Raw genomic sequence first — 22,083 nt, 5'->3', positions numbered from 1 at the left:
GAGGCTAGCTCAAGGCTAACTGGTGCTTGCTTCGGGACAGAGGTGTTAGCCAGTAGTAGCCACTCGGTTGCAGCTAGCTAGCTGTGATGATACGGTGTAATTGTCCAGAGCTTGCGTCAGGAATCCGGTGATGTGGTAGAGAAAAAGCAGTCCTATATGCTCTGGGTTGATATCGCGCTTGCAGCTAGCCGGCAGATGGGCCTAGCTCGAGGCTAGCTCAAGGCTAACTGGTGCTTGCTTCGGGACAGAGGTGTTAGCCAGTAGTAGCCACTCGGTTGCAGCTAGCTAGCTGTGATGATACGGTGTAATTGTCCAGAGCTTGCGTCAGGAATCCGGTGATGTGGTAGAGAAAAAGCAGTCCTATATGCTCTGGGTTGATATCGCGCTGCAGCTAGCCGGCAGATGGGCCTAGCTCGAGGCTAGCTCAAGGCTAACTGGTGCTTGCTTCGGGACAGAGGTGTTAGCCAGTAGTAGCCACTCGGTTGCAGCTAGCTAGCTGTGATAATACGGTGTAATTGTCCAGAGCTTGCGTCAGGAATCCGGTGATGTGGTAGAGAAAAAGCAGTCCTATATGCTCTGGGTTGATATCGCGCTTGCAGACTGGCAGGTATCGGCCCGGTATTGAAGCTGGCTGTGTCCGAGTTAAGGGCGAAGACCGCAGCAGTGGCTAACTGACTACTAGCTAGTAGCTAGTTATCTGGCTAGCTTCTGATTGGGGTTACGGTTCAAAAGTATATAAAAAATAGCAGGTCCGTACCACATTGGGTGAGGCGGAATGTAGGAATGTATATTCAGTTCCTAGATGGAAAGTGAAATTAAAATAAATACGAAATGTATACGAAAAATACGAATACTATTTACACGGGACAAGACAGGACAAAGACACATCCGACTGCTACGCCATTCTTGGACTAAAAAACACCTTGTGAAGATGCTGGAGGAAACAGGTACAAAAGTATCTATATCTACAGTAAAACGAGTCCTATATCAACATAACCTGAAAGACCGCTCAGCAAGGAAGAAGCCACTGCTCCAAAACCGCTGTAAAAAAGCCAGACTACGGTTTGCAACTGCACATGGAGAAATGTCCTCTGGTCTGATTAAACAAAAATAGAACTCTTTGGCCATAATGATTATCGTTATGTTTGGAGGAAAAGGGGGAGGCTTGCAAGCCGAAGAACACCATCCCAACCGTGAAGCACGGGGGTGGCAGCATCATGTTGTGGGGGTGCTTTGCTGCAGAAGGGACTGGTGCACTTCACAAAATAGATGGCATCATGAGGCAGAAAAATTATGTGGATATATTGAAGCAACATCTCAAGACATCAGTCAGGAAGTTAAAACTTAGTCACAAATGGGTCTTCCAAATGGACAATGACCCCAAGCATACTTCCAAAGTTGTGGCAAAATGGCTTAAGGACAACAAAGTCAAGGTATTGGAGTGGCCATCACAAAGCCCTGTCCTCAATCCCATAGAAAATTTGTGGGCAGAACTGAAAAAGCGTGTGCGAGCAAGGAGGCCTACAAACCTGACTCAGTTACACCAGCTCTGTCAGGAGGAATGGGCCAAAAGCTTGTGGAAGGCTACCCAAAACATTTGACCCATGATAAACAATTTAAAGGCAATGCTTCCAAATACCAATTGAGTGTATGTAAACTACTGACCCACTGGGAATGTGATGAAAGAAATAAAAACTGAAATAAATCATTCTCTCTACTATTATTCTGACATTTCACATTCTTAACATAAAGTGGTGATCCTAACTGACCTAAGATAGGGAATCTTTACAAAGATTAAATGTCAGGAGTTTTGAAAAACTGAGTTTAAATGTATTTGGCTAAGGTGTATGTAAACGTCCGACTTCAACTGTATATAAAGAGGACAGATCAAGAACTGATTAATTAACATTGGCCTACTAATCTTAAAAGTCTAGCATAACTTTCTGTGAAGGACGGTATAAGCGGAACAGATCTCTCTGCCATGTTTGTTTCCATCCACTCAGAGACGCACACTGAAGAACTACCTTAACACTGCACATGTTTCCTTCATCATCAATGCGCTCACGCCTACTACTTTTGAGGAGATCAAAGCAGGTGTGGGCAATAAAGTGTTCTCGCTTAGTTGACTAAACGCTGTAACTAACTACCTTTTTCGTAATCTTGCCTTAGCTAAGGAGCTAACTACAACATTATAATGGTTATGAGCTTTACTAACACATACAATTATGGAAAATGTATTTGACAAACAGTTCGTTCTCCATTTTCCCTTTTTCATCACACATCAGTGGTATCAATGGACAAAGTAGGGAGCTGCCATCCAGCTGGAGGGCGAAGAGATATTTCCTCCTCGCCCTAGTACTCTGATTGGCTGAGTTTCAACTTCAGACGGTTGAGTCAAAAACCACAAAGTGCCAACTACAAGCCTATTTTTTTGTATTTTATGGTCGTTTTTCATACCGCGTACTTTCACCTCAAATTGTGTGCATGGTACGCAAAATACATGCAGGTTGGGGCAGGTCTGGGCTTGGCATCTTGGCTTTGAGTTGCAAGTCAACCTGAGTCTCTATGGTAATACAAGAGCATTGTTCTCTCTGGGGGGGATTGTAAGTCAAACACAGTGATTGTAAGTCAAACACAGAGACCCAGGGTCTCGACCCGGGGTCGAGACCCTGGGTCTCGACCCCGCCCTGTGCAACTGGGTCCTGGACTTCCTGACGGGCCGCCCCCAGGTGGTGAGGGTAGGTAACAACATCTCCACCCCGCTGATCCTCAACACTGGGGCCCCACAAGGGTGCGTTCTGAGCCCTCTCCTGTACTCCCTGTTCACCCACGACTGCGTGGCCATGCACGCCTCCAACTCAATCATCAAGTTTGCGGATGACACTACAGTGGTAGGCTTGATCACCAACAACGACGAGACGGCCTACAGGGAGGAGGTGAGGGCCCTCGGAGTGTGGTGTCAGGAAAATAACCTCATACTCAACGTCAACAAAACAAAGGAGATGATTGTGGACTTCAGGAAACAGCAGAGGGAGCACCCCCCTATCCACATCGACGGGTCAGTAGTGGAGAAGGTGGAAAGTTTTAAGTTCCTCGGTGTACACATCACGGACAAACTGAACTGGTCCACCCACACAGACAGCGTTGTGAAGAAGGCGCAGCAGCGCCTCTTCAACCTCAGGAGGCTGAAGAAATTCGGCTTGTCACCAAAAGCACTCACAAACTTCTACAGATGCACAATCGAGAGCATCCTGTCGGGCTGTATCACCGCCTGGTACGGCAACTGCTCCGCCCACAACCGTAAGGCTCTCCAGAGGGTAGTGAGGTCTGCAGAACGCATCACCAGGGGCAAACTACCTGCCCTCCAGGACACCTACACCACCCGATGTCACAGGAAGGCCATAAAGATCATCAAGGACAACAACCACCCAAGCCACTGCCTGTTCACCCCGCTATCATCCAGAAGGCGAGGTCAGTACAGGTGCATCAAAGCAGGGACCGAGAGACTGAAAAACAGCTTCTATCTCAAGGCCATCAGACTGTTAAACAGCCACCACTAACATTTAGCGGCCGCTGCCAACATACTGACTCAACTCCAGCCACTTTAAAAATGGGAATTGATGGAAATTATGTAAAAATGTACCACTAGCCACTTTAAGCAATGCCACTTAATACAATGTTTACATACCCTACATTACCCATCTCATATGTATATATACTGTACTCTATATCATCTACTGCATCTTGCCATCTTTATGCAATACATGTACCACTAGCCACTTTAAACTATGCCACTTTATGTTTACATACCCTACAGTACTCATCTCATATGTATATACCGTACTCTATACCATCTACTGCATCTGCCATGCCGTTCTGTACCACCACTCATCCATATATCTTTATGTACATATTCTTTATCCCTTTACACTTGTGTGTGTGTGTAAGGTAGTAGTGTGGAATTGTTAGGTTAGATTACTGTTGGTTATTACTGCATTGTCGGAACTAGAAGCACAAGCATTTCGCTACACTCGCATTAACATCTGCTAACCATGTGTATGTGACTAATAAAATTTGATTTGATTTGATTTGATTTATTCTAGGGCAGAGAGGAGTGGAGGAATACCTACTATGCGTCCTGAGACAAACGGACCCTTGGATTGGAAGAAATAGTGACAGTGGAGAGAGGGATGAGTGACAGTAGAGAGAGGGAAGAGTGACATTGGAGAGAGGGAAGAGTGACATTGGAGAGAGGGAAGAGTGACATTGGAGAGAGGGAAAAGCGACATTGGAGAGAGGGAAAAGCGACATTGGAGAGAGGGAAAAGCGACATTGGAGAGAGGGAAGAGTGACATTGGAGAGAGGGAAAAGCGACATTGGAGAGAGGGAAAAGCGACATTGGAGAGAGGGAAAAGCGACATTGGAGAGAGGAAAGAGTGACAGTGGAGAGAGGGAAGAGTGACAGGAAGCAGCAACACACACAGTGGGTTAGGGATGAATTCATAACAAGGCTGGATGTCAGTGTAGGATTATTCTACACACACGCTCTCACTCTCTTACCCATTTTTGAAGTGGATGACATGTGCCCTCTGAAGTCCCGTCTCCAGGAAGTATCCCAGCTCCTGCTCCTGGGCCACTGGACCTGGCTTTGGACTGCGGTTCTGCAACCCCGCACTGAGGGCCTGAAACACATCAAATTGACCAGAGAACAGAGGCTGGAGCATTGGAGCCACCTCTTGCACCACAATGCAATGCTTGAAGATGCAGAGAACAAAGTCAGCTTAGTGTTCACATTCTGCATCAGCAATAGACTGGTACACTGTACATACGCAAATCAGCCAAACGTTTTAATTCAGAAACCACAATATTGTACTTCCAAAACCAGATCGGTAATCAGAGAGATAAGAAAACACAACCTAGATAACATCAGATAATAGTAGACCTAGAAGGAAAGGAAGAGATAAGAGGAGAGGACAGGGGGAAGATTGAAGAACCATGGCTGCTACTCTCTTCTCCTCTCCTTCCCCTCCTCCTCCTCTCCTTCCCCTCCTAACCCTCTCTTCCCCTCCTCTCCCTATTTTCTCTGCATCAGTCCAACCAGAAGGTCCCCATTGTGTTCCCACTCTCCTCTCTCTCAGTCTGTCAAAAATATGAAATTCTTTCATTCAGCAGCAGGTAGCTTGTGTCCTTACACCTTGTGCTGCCTGTCTGGCACATGATACACTGAGAGAGATAGATAGATACCTCGCTGTAGTGCTGTTGCCCCATTAATCTCCTGGGTATTGTATCAGTGTCTCTCTGTATGCTGTATGGAATCAGCTGCCGATTCAATTACAGGGGGGCAGCTCTCTCCGACCTGGTGTTCTGGATGTGTGGGTGGGCTGGGAATGTAGGTGGGGAAGGGAAAGGCGTGTGCTGGAGGTGGGGAGGGAGCTATTTGGGGAAGTGCCACTCCAATGTGAATCAGTTGCACTAAATTAGAATTTCAATATTGAATTCTAACAGCCGATACAGAAGAAAGAAAATGCAGGGGTAAAGCCTGTGGCTTTTTGGGGGAGTGATGCCACTAGATTAGTTTAAATATTGAATTCAAATAGCACATATAGTTATGACATTTTGGAGCAACAACACAGCTCTATCCTGAGGCTTGGTAACTAAAATGACACTATGAGCCCAAAAAATGGGCCAAATTAGTATTTGCATCATTGCTCTTCAACTAAGGACACTTAAGGACACTTGCACAAAATAGAAGGTCTGAACACCATTCACTATCTCTGCACTGTGAACACCATAACTCAACAGAGTAGTCACACCAAAGGCCTCAGGGCCAGAATAGCACCAGACAGGCTAGCACTCGGGATGGGAGAATGTTATTGAGTGAGTTCCCACATGCTAGCATATACAGTGGGGCAAAAAAGTATTTAGTCAGCCACCAATTGTGCAAGTTCTCCCACTTAAAAAGATGAGAGAGGCCTGTAATTTTCATCATAGGTACACTTCAACTATGACAGACAAAATGAGAAAAAAAATCCAGAAAATCACATTGTAGGATTCTTTATGAATTTATTTGCAAATTATGGTGGAAAATAAGTATTTCAACACTCAAAATACAAAAAAACAACAAATGTGAAAAACCGAAACAGTTCTGTCTGGTGCAGACACACGAAGACTGAAGACAAACCACCCAAAAAAAGATGAACAATTACCACGCTGCACATTGGTCCTCCGATCCTTCTAACTTCTCCTCCTCAGACGAGGAGGAAGACGAAAGCCGTTACAAAAATAGAGAGCGAGAGAGAGCAGAGACAGAGAGATAGAGAGAAAGAAAGGAAGAGATGGAAAAAACAAAGAGAGAGAAACAGAGAGAGAGAGAGAGAAACAGAGAGTAGACAGAAAGAGAGAGAAAATAAAATGCAAGGGAAAACCCTGTTGGCAGAACAAGTCAGAGTGGAGAAAAAAGTTGCTGGTTGAAACAGTAGCCAAGGTCAGAAACAGGAACATCAAACCCTGGGCCAGTCTGTCAATGCCGCATCGATCTGCTGATGGACCAGGCCCCCTTTGACCACTATGGTACTAATAGTACAGACACCAGCACTTCTGATGGGGTATAGGCCTACTGCACTGTCTAATACACTAGCACACAGGCAGGTCCAACTCCCAAACATTAGCTGATGTGTGGTGAGCGTTCTGGCACGAAATGGTTGCCGCTTTGAGCACTGGAAAAGCCATATACAAATCCAATCAATTAATGAACGAGTTAATTACAGGCAAGTCCAATCCACTTATTGGGGAAACCAAGGAAGGATAGCGAATCATTAAAGGTCAGGTTGCATGATATATTTCCACAAATCTAACAATGTAGATTGATGATATTCCATCTGAACGGTCTTTATGCAAAAGTTTCTATAAAATGTTGGTAATGTTGGTATTTATGCAATTACACTGTAACAAGAATTGTAATTAATTGTAATAATGCATAGTTACACGGTAATAACAACATGTAACTGGTGGTAATTGCAGTCTGTAATTTGTATTTATTCAGGATCCCCATTAGTTCCTGCCAAGGCAGCAACTACTCTTCCTGGGGTCCAGCAGAATTAAGGCAGTTATACAATTTTAAATACATTCATTACAGAATTCACAACACACTAAGTGTGTGCACTCAGGCCCATACTCTACTACCACATATCTACAACACAAAATCCATGTGTACGTCTGTGTATAGTGTGTATGTTATCATGTGTGTGTATGCATGTGTCTGTGCCTATGTTTGTGTTACTTCACAGTCCCCACTGTTCTATAAGGTGTATATTTACCTGCTTTTTAAATCTGATTCTACTGCTTGCATCAGTTATCTGATGTGGGATAGAGTTCAATGTAGTCATGGCTCTATGTGGTACTGTGTGCCTCCCATAGTCTGTTCTGGACTTGGGGACTGTGAAGAGACCTCTGGTGGCAGGTCTTGTGGGGTATACATGGGTGTCAGAGCTGTGTGCTAGTATTTTAAAACAGACAGCTTGGTACCTTCAGCTTGTCAACACCTCTTACGAAAACAAGTCATGATGATGTCAATCTCTCTTCCACTTTGAGCCATTAGAGATTGACATGCATGTCATTAATGTTAGCGCTCCGTGTACTTTTAAGGGCCAGTCGTGCTGCCCTGTTCTGAGCCAACTGTAATTTTCCTATGTCCCTCTTTGTGGCACTTGACCATATGACTGGGAAGTAGTCCAGGTGTGACACAACCAGGGCCTGTAGGACCTGCCTTGTTGATAGTGTTGTTAAGAATGCAGAGCAGTGCTTTATTATGGACAGACTTCGCCCCATCTTAGCTACTGTTGTATCAATATGTTTTGACCATGACAGTTTACAATCCAGGGTAACTCCAAGCAGTTTAGTCACCTCAACTTGCTCAATTTCCACATTATTCATTACGAGATGTAGTTGAGGTTAGTGAATGATTTGTCCCAAATACAATGCTTTTAGTTTTGGAAACATTTATGACTAACTTATTAATTACAGGGGTGTAACAACGGATGTTTGATAGCGTGCTTGTTACAAATGTTAACGCTTCCGATAGCATCCCAACGCACAATATTTCAGCCTTTACAAACCATGTGATAAGCGTAAGCCAATTGAAAACCGACCACATCATTGACAACTCTGCAATACAGATGTGGAGTCTGATGCCCAGGCTCAATGGCAAAAATGGGTTCACAAACGGTTCATATTGAAAAACATATGTTTTTTATCATTTAACGGTGCTTTTTTTTCTTTAACAAAATTGTAAACCTATTAAGCTTGGGTGAATAATGGTTTATACACTGAACAAAAATATAAATGCAACATGTGAAGTGTTGGTTCCATGTTTCATGAGTTGAAATAAAAGATCCCAGGAATTTTACATACGTACAAAAATAATGTTTCTCTCAAATTTTGTGTACAATTTGTTTACATCCCAGTTAGTTAGCATTTCTCCTTTGCCAAGATAATCCATCCACCGGACAGGTGTGGCATATCAAGAAGCTGATTAAACAGCATGATCATTAGACATGTGCACCTTGTGCTCGGGACAATAAAAGGCCTGTCACGCCCTGACCGTAGAGATCCTTTTTATGTCTCTATTTTGGTTGGTCAGGGCGTGAGTTTGGGTGGGCATTCTATGTCTGGTGTTCTATGTTGTCCTTGTTTTGTATTTCTGTGTGTTTGGCCTGGTATGGTTCTCAATCAGAGGCAGCTGTCTTTCGTTCTCTGATTGAGAATCATACTTAGGTAGCCTGTTCCCACCTGTGTTTGTGGGTGGGTTGTTTCCTGTTTAGTGTTTGTTTCACTTTTCAGGACTGTTCGTTTGTTGTGTTTGTTGTTTTGTCAAGTGTTTCATATCTTAATTAAATAGTATGAACACTTACCACGCTGCACCTTGGTCCTCTTCTCCTTCTCCAGACGACGATCGTTACAGAACCACCAACCAACAAAGGACCAAGCAGCGTGGGAAAATGGACTCCTGGACATGGGAGGGGAAAAAAGGAGCTGGAGGCAGCAAAAGCGGAGCGGCGACACGACGAGGAATTGGCGCGAGGTAACGGGGACGAGAGGCAGCCCCAGAATTTTTTTGGGGGGGGACACACGGGGAGATTGGCGGACTCAGGTAGGAGACCTGAGCCAACTCCCCGTGCTTACCGTGGCGAGAGAGTGACTGGGCAGGCACCGTGTTATGCGGGGAAGCGCAAGGCGCACGCATAGCCCGGTGCGCTACGTCGCAGCTCCTCGAATCGGCCGGGCTAGAGTGGGCATCGAGCCAGGAGGGATGATGCCGGCTCAGCGCATCTGGTCTCCAATGCGTAACCTCGGCCCGGGATATACTGCACCAGCCCTACGCACGGTGTCCCCAGTTTGCCAGCACAGCCCAGTGCGGCCTGTTCCAACTCCCCGCACTTGCGGGGAGGATACAGGGGGAATACAGCCAGGACGAGTGGTGCTAGCTCTGCGCTCGAAACTGCCAGTGCGCCTCCACGGTCCAGTGCATCCGGTGCCTCGGCCAAGGACAAGGCCTCCTGCATGTCTCCCCAGCCTGGTGAGTTCTGTGCCTGTGCTAAGCACTAACCCTCCTGCATGTCTCCCCAGCCTGGTGAGTCCTGGGCCTTCTCCCAGAGCCAGGCCTCCTGTGTGTCTCTCCATACCAGTGATGATCTATGGGCACGAAGCCTCCAGTGGTGATCCATGGCACGAAGCCTCCAGTGGGGATCCATGGCACGAAGCCTCCAGTGGTGATCCATGGCACGAAGCCTCCAGTGATGCTCCATGGTAAGAAGCCTCCAGTGATGATCCATGGCACGAAGCCTCCAGTTGTGATCCATGGCACGAAGCCTCCAGTGATGATCCATGGCAGGAAGCCTCCAGTGATGGTCCATGGCACGAAGCCTCCAGTGATGATCCATGGCAAGAAGCCTCCAGTGATGATCCATGGCAAGAAGCCTCCTGTGATGATCCATGGCACGAAGCCTCCTGTGATGATCCATGGCACGAAGCCTCCTGTGATGATCCATGGCACGAAGCCTCCAGTGAGGATCCATGGCACGAAGCCTCCAGTGAGGATCCATGGCACGAAACCTCCAGTGAGGAGTTATGGCACGAGGCCTCCAACGTAGGAAGCTAGTCTGGAGCCTCTAGCGTCGCCCTCTAGTCCGGAGCCTCCAGCGTTGCCCTCTAGTCCGGAGCCTCCAGCGACGCCCTCTAGTCCGGAGCCTCCAGCGTCGCCCTCTAGTCCGGAGCCTCCAGCGTCGCTCTCTAGTCCGGAGCCTCCAGCGTCGCCCTCTAGTCCGGAGCCTCCAGCGACGCCCTCTAGTCCGGAGCCTCTAGCGTCGCCCTCTAGTCCGGATCCTCCAGCGTCGCCCTCTAGTCCGGAGCCTCCAGCGTCGCCCTCTAGTCCGGAGCCTCCAGCGACGCCCTCTAGTCCGGAGCCTCCAGCGTCGCCCTCTAGTCCGGAGCCTCCAGCGACGCCCTCTAGTCCGGAGCCTCCAGCGACGGGCTTCAGTCAGGAGCAGCCAGAGTCTCCCTCCTGTCCGGAGCAGCCAGAGTCTCCCTCCTGTCCGGAGCAGCCAGAGTCTCCCTCCTGTCCGGAGCAGCCAGAGTTTCCCTCCTGTCCGGAGCAGCCAGAGTCTCCCTCCTGTCCGGAGCAGCCAGAGCCGTCCGTCAGTCAGGAGCTGCCTGAGCCATCCGTCAGTCAGGAGCTGCCTGAGCCATCCGTCAGTCAGGAGCTGCCCGTCACTCAGGCGCTGCCGGAGTCTCCCGTCTATTCGGGGCCCGCTGAAAGGGTCCCCAGTCCGAGGTCGGCGGCGAGGGTCGCCGCTCCAAAGGCGCCACATAAGTGGGCCAAGACTATGGTGGAGGGGGGTCCACGTCCCGCACCAGAGCCGCCACTGCGGTGAAATGCCCACCCAGACCCTCCCCTATAGGTTCAGGTTTTGCGGCCAGAGTCCGCACCTTTGGGGGGGGGGGGGTACTGTCACGTTCTGACCTTAGTTCCTTTTTTATGTCTTTATTTTAGTTGGTCAGGGTGTGAGTTGGGGTGGGCATTCTATGTTGTTTTTCTATGTTTTGTTCTGTTGTTATATTTCTATGTGTTTGGCCTAGTATGGTTCTCAATCAGAGGCAGGTGTCAGTCGTTGCCTCTGATTGGGAGCCATATTTAGGTAGCCGGTTTTCTATTGTGTTTTGTGGGTGATTGTTTCCTGTGTTAGTGTTTGCACCATACGGGACTGTTTCGGTTGTTTGTTTGTACTTTGGTTATTTTGTTCAGTGTTCTGTGGATTTATTAAATATCTCATTATGGACACTTACCACGCTGCACATTGGTCCGATCCTTGCTACTCCTCCTCAGACAAAGAGGAAATCCGTTACACTTGAGTCAACACATGTTAGAATCACCTTTGGTAACGATTACACCTGTGAGTCTTTCTGGGTACGTCTAAGAGTTTTGCACACTCTGGATTATAAAATATTTTCCCATTTATAATTTTCAAAATTATTCAAGCTCTGTCAAATTGGTTGTTGATCATTGCTAGATAACCGTCTTCAAGTTTTGCCACAGATTTTCAAGCAGATTTAAGTCAAATCTGAAACTCTGCCACCCAGAAACATTCACTGTCTTCTTGGTAAGCAACTCCATTGTAGATTTGGCCTTGTGTTTCAGGTGATTGTCCTGCTGAAAGGTGAATTAATCTCCAAGTGTCTGGTGTTAAGTAGACTGAAACAGGTTTTTCTCTAGGATGTTGCCTGTTGCTTAGCTCCATTCTGTTGATTTTTTGATCCTGAAATACTCCCCAGTCCTTAACGATTACAAGCATATGTAACAGTATAACTTTAGACCGTCCCCTCGCCCCGACACGGGCGCGAACCAGGGACCCTCTGCACACATCAACAACAGTCACCAACGAAGCGTCGTTACCCATCACTCCACAAAAGCCGCGGCCCTTGCAGAGCAAGGGGAAACACTACTTCTAGGTTTCAGAGCAAGTGACGTAACTGATTGAAACGCTATTAGCGTGTACCCGCTAACTAGCTAGCCATTTCACATCCGTTACACATACCCATAACATGATGCAGCCACCACTATGATTGAAAAAATAGAGAGTGGTAATCAGTAATGTGCTGTATTGGATTTACCCCAAACATACTGTAACACTAGTTGGAGAAACAGACGCCTCACAAGTCCTCAACTGGCAGCTTCATTAAATAGTACTCGCAAAACACCAGTCTGAATGTCAACAGTGAAGAACACAGTGTCTGTGTTCTGTGTTCTTTTTCCCATCTTAATATTTTATTATTATTGGCCAGTCTGAAATATGGCTTTTTCTTTGTAACTATGGCTAGAAGGCCAGCATCCCGGAGTCGCCTCATAAACTGTTAACGTTGAGACTGGTGTTTTGCGGGTACTATTTAATGAAGCTGCCAGTTGAGGACTTGTGAGGCGTCTGTTTCTCAAACTAGACACTCTAATGTACTTGTCCTCTCAGTTGTGCACCGGGGCCTCCCACAGTTTGCGCTGTTCTGTGAAGGGAGTAGGACACAGCGTTGTATGAGATCTTCAGTTTCTTGGCAATTTCTCACATGGAATAGCCTTCATTTCTCAGAACAAGAATACACTGACGAGTTTCAGAAGAAAGTTCTTTGTTTCTGGCCATTTGAAGCCTGTAATCGAACCCACAAATGCTGATGGTCAAGATACTCAACTAGTCTAAAGAAGGCCAGTTTTATTGCTTCTTTAATCAGAACAACAGTTTTCAGCTGTGCTAACATAATTGCAAAAGGGTTTTCTAATGATCAATTATCCTTTTAAAATGATAAACTTGGATTAGCTAACACATCGTTCCATTGGAACACAGGAGTGATGGTTGCTGATAATGGGCCTCTGTATGCCTATGTAGATATACCATAAAAAAATCTGCCGTTTCCAGCTACAATCGTCATTTACAACATTAACAATGTCTACACTGTATTTCATGTTATTTTAATTGACAGAAATGTGCTTTTATGTCAAAAACAAGGACATTTCTAAGCGACCCCAAACTTTTGAACGGTTTTTTTTCACCCCTTTTTCTCCCCAATTTCATGGTATCCAATTGGTAGTTACAGTCTTGTCTCAACGCTGCAACTCCCGTATGGACTCGGGAGAGGCGAAGGTCGAGAGCCGTGCGTCCTCCGAAACACGACCCAACCAAGCCGCACTGCTTCTTGACACAATGCCCACTTAACCCGGAAGCCAGCCACACCAATGTGTCGGAGGAAACACAGTACACCTGGCGACCGTGTCAGTGTGCACTGTGCCCGGCCCGCCACAGGAGTTACTAGTGCGCGATGGGACAAGGACATCCCTGCAGGCCAAACCCCCCCCTAACCCGGACAACGCTGGGCCAATTGTGCGCCGCCTCATGTGTCTCCCGGTCGCGGCCGGCTGCGGGAGGCCACCCAAATCTGAATGTTTAACAGCAACCTCATTCTGCAAACTTCCCTTTAAAATGTCAAACAGCAACTATCCGAGAACAAAAGTTAAGTTACTGGTGACTGGCCCTTAGTCTTGGCTATTTGTAATTGTAACTTAAAAATCGACTCAGCAAGATGACGTAGATGCACAAAGTAAACAGCAGTAAACAACTAAGAGTGTTGAAGCTCGAGACTAAACTTCTCCGCTGTTTTGGTCCCGTTGCTATCACGTTGCGGTCTTGCATCCCGCTCATCTTAATATCTGCAGTGCTGCTCATGGCAACGTCATCTAGCCGAGTCTACCTTAAACTGTCATTTAAAAGAAGGTTAATTATTTTGTTAGTATTAGCCTAGATCACCTGAAAATGATTTGGTTTTGTCACAGTGATTAAAGCATCCCCATATTCTCCCTCCCATCAACACATCCACTTGTAAAGCCAATGTTAGCTGGTTGCTAGGTTACCTTCTCTACTTCCTGTAGGTAGAGCAGGGCAATGTCTCCAGACTTCTCATAGCAGGTAATCACTTCCTGGTCTTTGTCCACGTTATAATTGGACAGGGACGGAGATGCACCCGGGACTTTCTCTAGACACAGACCTGGCGAGAAGAAATAAAGAAAGGAACTTTTAAAAACGGCTGTATACTCTACACTACACATACAGTACTGTGGCCTTGCCTCTGGATAAGAGTACACAATGCAGCCCACCAGGGGTTAAAGTTCATGCTCAAGCTTTAGTGTCTGTGTGTGTTTGTGTTTTGTGCGTGCGTGGATGCGTGTGCATAGTGTACAATCATCGGAGTCAAGGACAGCCACCAGCCTCACCTCACGTCAGCCAAGGACTGAAGAAGATACCTTCTTTTACAGCCTTCTTTTCTTCTATAGAGGAGATTAGGACAACAATCCCCTTCTACTTCTGACTCTCACTCTTCTACAAATTAAGGCCCTCACTCTTGTCCCTCATGTATGGCCCTGAGTTTCCCTGATTTTGTGACCTGGCAAGGAAAAACTCTGGGCCTTTGTTGTAGTCTGCGCCCCTTGTTATTAAAGGCAGAGTTTTTCCATGTAAACTCACGTGGGAAGGAATAACTCCGGGCCCTAAAAGGATCCTATGAGAAAAGTATCCCTGTCTGACCTTGGGTAAACTGTATCTTGTTTTGTGTGGGCCGGTTCTGTCAATCACCAGACCATTCTGTTTGTAACAAGACAATATGTAGAAAAGAACAACACTTCCATCGTGGCTACACACACCTCGTTGTTATGAAACCGAATCTGCAGTTCCCAAAACACCCTTTTCAAACAACGCATTAATAATAGATAATAGCCTTAATAACTAATTCATTATAAATAGCTCTAGCCTCTGGAATTACGCAAGACTACTCCAACTGTGTGATGCTCAAATAGAGCCATTCACTAAAAGGGTCCAAACAATACAAGCCAAATGGTTCATCCATCAACCCCACATGATTAATTTACACACCCTGAAACCTCCAGTACCATAGAGGTGTAGATGTCTTCTCTTTATAGGACATGACTGGAACATGAATACTGATGCAAGAGAGAAAGACAGAGAGGGATTGAGGTAGAGAGGGTAGGAGAGAGAGAGCTATACATAGATAAAGAAACAGAAAGACAGAGGGATGAGGTAGAGAGAGAGAGAGAGGAGGAGAGGGAGTTATAGATAAGCAAAGAAACAGAAAGACAGAGAAGGAGGCAGAGACAAACAGATGGAGAGATAAACATGCTCTGTCACAGATGGACGGACCCCCACCATGGATGGATGGATGGATGGAAAGATGGAGAGAGCGAGAGAGATAGAGATCTGCAAAGATGGATGTATGCAGCCATGCTTGTCTTTGCCTTATAAAGATTTCCCGTGGTGGAGATGCGGGTATGTTAATGACTGGAGCCGGGGGATTCTGTTGTCATTGTATGGCTCTGCTCTCTCTGCTGCCGTGCCAGATAACTTATTCATACCCCTGTGGCACTTTCACAGCCTAATAGGCTCCTGTGTTACTCTAAACAGGCCGGCCTGACCTCCTCCTCCCCTCCACTCCTCTCGATTAGGACGCTCATTAAAATTAAAACAGCAGTAATGTCTTCCCATTCCCGCCATCGGACAAACAAGATGGCTGGTCCAGACAAAGTCACACAAAATGACTAATGAAGTCAGGTTATGCTATCTATCAACACTGCCTTACACAGCCAACAAAGGACTATATAAGAAATTATGCTGTGTAACATAAAAGAGAGCTTCATCTGAAGAGACTTCCTTCCATTCTAGATGTTTCCAGCTATAAAGTCAGCTTGCCTACATTCAGGTCAAGCCCTAATGTTTCAATGCTTCACTCCATATACACAGTATGATTGCAGGCAATACGGCCCGGGGAGGAGACGTGTGTGTGCCTATGTGGGGGTGGGGTTGCCTACGCAATGCAGTCGCTCCACAGTGATGTATGCTGTATGGGCAACTGCTTGGCTTGCATCATCGGTCGGTCTGTGTAAATCCTAGGATAGGCTGCTGTATATATAGAGGGGGACAGATTTGTGTGTGTGTGCCCTGTGTGTATACTAGGCTGCTGTATTGAGGGGCTCCACACTACGGTAGAGCTTCTAGATAGATAGATAGATAGATAGATAGATAGATAGATAGATAGATAGATAGATAGATAGATAGATAGATAGATAGATAGATAGATAGATAGATAGATAGATAGATAGATAGATAGATAGATAGATAGATAGATAGATAGATAGATAGATAGATAGATAGATAGATAGATAGATAGATAGACACCCTCAGCACACAGGGGGACAAACACCTGCCTGCAGGTGACAGCATTCCCTCCCCCATATGCCCCCCTAGGCACAACTATGACAACATAACCAACAAAAACGGGTCACAACTCCTGCAGCTCTGTCGCACGCTGGGTATGTACATAGTCAATGGTAGGCTTCGAGGGGACTCCTATGGTAGGTTCACCTATAGCTCATCTCTTGGCAGTAGCACTGTAGACTACTTTATCACTGACCTCAACCCAGAGTCTCTCAGAGCGTTCACAGTCAGCCCACTGACACCCCTATCAGACCACAGCAAAATCACAGTCTACTTGAACAGAGCAATACTCAATCATGAGGCATCAAAGCCAAAGGAACTGAGTAACATTAAGAAATGCTATAGATGGAAGGAATGCAGTTTGGAAACCTACCAAAAAACAATTAGGCAACAGCAAATTCAATCTCTTTTAGACAACTTCCTGGGTAAAATGTTCCACTGCAATAGTGAAGGTGTAAACTTGGCAGTAGAAAATCTTAACAGTATATTTGACCTCTCAGCTTCCCTATCAAATCTAAAAATTTCAAATAGAAAACCGAAGAAAATGAACAACAATGACAAATGGTTTGATAAAGAATGCAAAAATCTAAGAAATAAATTGAGGAACCTGTCCAACCAAAAACATAGAGACCCGGAAAACCTGAGTCTACGCCTTCACTATGGTGAATCACTAAAACAATACAGAAATACACTACGGAAAAAGAAGGAACAGCACGTCAGAAATCAGCTCAATGTAATTGAAGACTCCATAGACTCTAACCAATTCTGGGAAAATTGGAAAACACTAAACAAACAACAACACGAAGAATTATCTATCCAAAATGGAGATGTATGGGTAAACCACTTCTCCAATCTTTTTGGCTCTATAACAAAGAATAAAGAACAAAAACATATACATGATCAAATACAAATCCTAGAATCAACTATTAAAGACTACCAGAACCCACTGGATTCTCCAATTACCTTGAATGAGTTACAGGACAAAATAAAAACCCTCCAACCCAAAAAGGCCTGTGGTGTTGATGGTATCCTTAATGAAATGATCAAATATACAGACAACAAATTCCAATTGGCTATACTAAAACTCTTTAACATCGTCCTTAGCTCTGGCATCTTCCCCAATATTTGGAACCAAGGACTGATCACCACAATCCACAAAAGTGGAGACAAATTTGACCCCAATAACTACCGTGGAATATGCGTCAACAGTAACCTTGGGAAAATACTCTGCATTATCATTAACAGCAGACTCGTACATTTCCTCAATGAAAACAATGTACTGAGCAAATGTCAAATTGGCTTTTTACCAAATTACCGTACAACAGACCATGTATTCACCCTACACACCCTAATTGACAACCAAACAAACCAAAACAAAGGCAAAGTCTTCTCATGCTTTGTTGATTTCAAAAAAGCCTTCGACTCAATTTGGCATGAGGGTCTGCTATACAAATTGATGGAAAGTGGTGTTGGGGGTAAAACATACGACATTATAAAATCCATGTACACAAACAACAAGTGTGCGGTTAAAATTGGCAAAAAACACACACATTTCTTCACACAGGGTCGTGGGGTGAGACAGGGATGCAGCTTAAGCCCCACCCTCTTCAACATATATATCAACGAATTGGCGCGGGCACTAGAACAGTCTGCAGCACCCGGTCTCACCCTACTAGAATCCGAAGTCAAATGTCTACTGTTTGCTGATGATCTGGTGCTTCTGTCACCAACCAAGGAGGGCCTACAGCAGCACCTAGATCTTCTGCACAGATTCTGTCAGACCTGGGCCCTGACAGTAAATCTCAGTAAGACCAAAATAATGGTGTTCCAAAAAAGGTCCAGTCACCAGGACCACAAATTCCATCTAGACACCGTTGCCCTAGAGCACACAAAAAACTATACATACCTCGGCCTAAACATCAGCACCACAGGTAACTTCCACAAAGCTGTAAACGATCTGAGAGACAAGGCAAGAAGGGCCTTCTATGCCATCAAAAGGAACATAAATTTCAACATACCAATTAGGATCTGGCTAAAAATACTTGAATCAGTCATAGAGCCCATTGCCCTTTATGGTTGTGAGGTCTGGGGTCCGCTCACCAACCAAGATTTCACAAAATGGGACAAACACCAAATTGAGACTCTGCATGCAGAATTCTGCAAAAATATCCTCCGTGTACAACGTAGAACACCAAATAATGCATGCAGAGCAGAATTAGGCCGATACCCACTAATTATCAAAATCCAGAAAAGAGCCGTTAAATTCTACAACCACCTAAAAGGAAGCGATTCCCAAACCTTCCATAACAAAGCCATCACCTACAGAGAGATGAACTTGGAGAAGAGTCCCCTAAGCAAGCTGGTCCTAGGGCTCTGTTCACAAACACAAACACACCCCACAGAGCCCCAGGACAACAGCACAATTAGACCCAACCAAATCATGAGAAAACAAAAAGATAATTACTTGACACATTGGAAAGAATTAACAAAAAAACAGAGCAAACTAGAATGCTATTTGGCCCTAAACAGAGAGTACACAGTGGCAGAATACCTGACCACTGTGACTGACCCAAACTTAAGGAAAGCTTTGACTATGTACAGACTCAGTGAGCATAGCCTTGCTATTGAGAAAGGCCGCCGTAGGCAGACATGGCTCTCAAGAGAAGACAGGCTATGTGCACACTGCCCACAAAATGAGGTGGAAACTGAGCTGCACTTCCTAACCTCCTGCCCAATGTATGACCATATTAGAGAGACATATTTCCCTCAGATTACACAGATCCACAAAGAATTCGAAAACAAATCCAATTTTGATAAACTCCCATATCTACTGGGTGAAATTCCACAGTGTGCCATCACAGCAGCAAGATTTGTGACCTGTTGCCACAAGAAAAGGGCAACCAGTGAAGAACAAACACCACTGTAAATACAACCCATATTTATGTTTATTTATTTTAACTTGTGTGCTTTAACCATTTGTACATTGTTACAACACTGCATATATATAATATGACATTTGTAATGTCTTTATTGTTTTGAAACTTCTGTATGTGTAATGTTTACTGTTCATTTTTATTGTTTATTTGACTTTTGTATATTACCTACCTCACTTGCTTTGGCAATGTTAACACATGTTTCCCATGCCAATAAAGCCCCTTGAATTGAATTGAATTGAATAGATAGATAGATAGATAGATAGATAGATAGATAGATAGATAGATAGATAGATAGATAGATAGATAGATAGTTCCAAAAAAGGTCCAGTCACCAGGACCACAAATTCCATCTAGACACCGTTGCCCTAGAGCACACAAAAAACTATACATACCTCGGCCTAAACATCAGCACCACAGGTAACTTCCACAAAGCTGTGAACGATCTGAGAGACAAGGCAAGAAGGGCCTTCTATGCCATCAAAAGGAACATAAATTTCAACATACCAATTAGGATCTGGCTAAAAATACTTGAATCAGTCATAGAGCCCATTGCCCTTTATGGTTGTGAGGTCTGGGGTCCGCTCACCAACCAAGATTTCACAAAATGGGACAAACACCAAATTGAGACTCTGCATGCAGAATTCTGCAAAAATATCCTCCGTGTACAACGTAGAACACCAAATAATGCATGCAGAGCAGAATTAGGCCGATACCCACTAATTATCAAAATCCAGAAAAGAGCCGTTAAATTCTACAACCACCTAAAAGGAAGCGATTCCCAAACCTTCCATAACAAAGCCATCACCTACAGAGAGATGAACCTGGAGAAGAGTCCCCTAAGCAAGCTGGTCCTAGGGCTCTGTTCACAAACACAAACACACCCCACAGAGCCCCAGGACAACAGCACAATTAGACCCAACCAAATCATGAGAAAACAAAAAGATAATTACTTGACACATTGGAAAGAATTAACAAAAAAACAGAGCAAACTAGAATGCTATTTGGCCCTAAACAGAGAGTACACAGTGGCAGAATACCTGACCACTGTGACTGACCCAAACTTAAGGAAAGCTTTGACTATGTACAGACTCAGTGAGCATAGCCTTGATATTGAGAAAGGCCGCCGTAGGCAGACATGGCTCTCAAGAGAAGACAGGCTATGTGCACACTGCCCACAAAATGAGGTGGAAACTGAGCTGCACTTCCTAACCTCCTGCCCAATGTATGACCATATTAGAGAGACATATTTCCCTCAGATTACACAGATCCACAAAGAATTCGAAAACAAATCCAATTTTGATAAACTCCCATATCTACTGGGTGAAATTCCACAGTGTGCCATCACAGCAGCAAGATTTGTGACCTGTTGCCACAAGAAAAGGGCAACCAGTGAAGAACAAACACCACTGTAAATACAACCCATATTTATGTTTATTTATTTTAACTTGTGTGCTTTAACCATTTGTACATTGTTACAACACTGCATATATATAATATGACATTTGTAATGTCTTTATTGTTTTGAAACTTCTGTATGTGTAATGTTTACTGTTCATTTTTATTGTTTATTTGACTTTTGTATATTACCTACCTCACTTGCTTTGGCAATGTTAACACATGTTTCCCATGCCAATAAAGCCCCTTGAATTGAAATTGAATTAGATAGATAGATAGATAGATAGATAGATAGATAGATAGATAGATAGATAGATAGATAGATAGATAGATAGTTCCAAAAAAGGTCCAGTCACCAGGACCACAAATTCCATCTAGACACCGTTGCCCTAGAGCACACAAAAAACTATACATACCTCGGCCTAAACATCAGCACCACAGGTAACTTCCACAAAGCTGTGAACGATCTGAGAGACAAGGCAAGAAGGGCCTTCTATGCCATCAAAAGGAACATAAATTTCAACATACCAATTAGGATCTGGCTAAAAATACTTGAATCAGTCATAGAGCCCATTGCCCTTTATGGTTGTGAGGTCTGGGGTCCGCTCACCAACCAAGATTTCACAAAATGGGACAAACACCAAATTGAGACTCTGCATGCAGAATTCTGCAAAAATATCCTCCGTGTACAACGTAGAACACCAAATAATGCATGCAGAGCAGAATTAGGCCGATACCCACTAATTATCAAAATCCAGAAAAGAGCCGTTAAATTCTACAACCACCTAAAAGGAAGCGATTCCCAAACCTTCCATAACAAAGCCATCACCTACAGAGAGATGAACCTGGAGAAGAGTCCCCTAAGCAAGCTGGTCCTAGGGCTCTGTTCACAAACACAAACACACCCCACAGAGCCCCAGGACAACAGCACAATTAGACCCAACCAAATCATGAGAAAACAAAAAGATAATTACTTGACACATTGGAAAGAATTAACAAAAAAACAGAGCAAACTAGAATGCTATTTGGCCCTAAACAGAGAGTACACAGTGGCAGAATACCTGACCACTGTGACTGACCCAAACTTAAGGAAAGCTTTGACTATGTACAGACTCAGTGAGCATAGCCTTGCTATTGAGAAAGGCCGCCGTAGGCAGACATGGCTCTCAAGAGAAGACAGGCTATGTGCACACTGCCCACAAAATGAGGTGGAAACTGAGCTGCACTTCCTAACCTCCTGCCCAATGTATGACCATATTAGAGAGACATATTTCCCTCAGATTACACAGATCCACAAAGAATTCGAAAACAAATCCAATTTTGATAAACTCCCATATCTACTGGGTGAAATTCCACAGTGTGCCATCACAGCAGCAAGATTTGTGACCTGTTGCCACAAGAAAAGGGCAACCAGTGAAGAACAAACACCACTGTAA

The 22,083-nt window shown here is 44.9% G+C and overlaps 1 protein-coding gene across 1 annotated transcript in view; it reads right to left on the bottom strand.

Moving 5' to 3' along the window:
• The window catches only part of LOC139563761 (tetratricopeptide repeat protein 7B-like), a 128,500-nt gene that overhangs the window by 90,095 nt on the left and 16,322 nt on the right, over window positions 1-22,083 (bottom strand). Inside the window, 2 exon segments of the mRNA XM_071382679.1 lie at window positions 4,561-4,682; window positions 13,946-14,079. Of these exon segments, the coding sequence (XP_071238780.1) occupies window positions 4,561-4,682; window positions 13,946-14,079 (256 nt within the window).

This window comes from Salvelinus alpinus, chromosome 34 (genome assembly GCF_045679555.1).
Source record: "Salvelinus alpinus chromosome 34, SLU_Salpinus.1, whole genome shotgun sequence".
Lineage (NCBI taxonomy): Eukaryota > Metazoa > Chordata > Actinopteri > Salmoniformes > Salmonidae > Salvelinus > Salvelinus alpinus.
The sequence above is the reverse complement of the archived record's forward strand: the minus strand, read 5'-3'. Positions and strand labels throughout refer to the sequence as shown.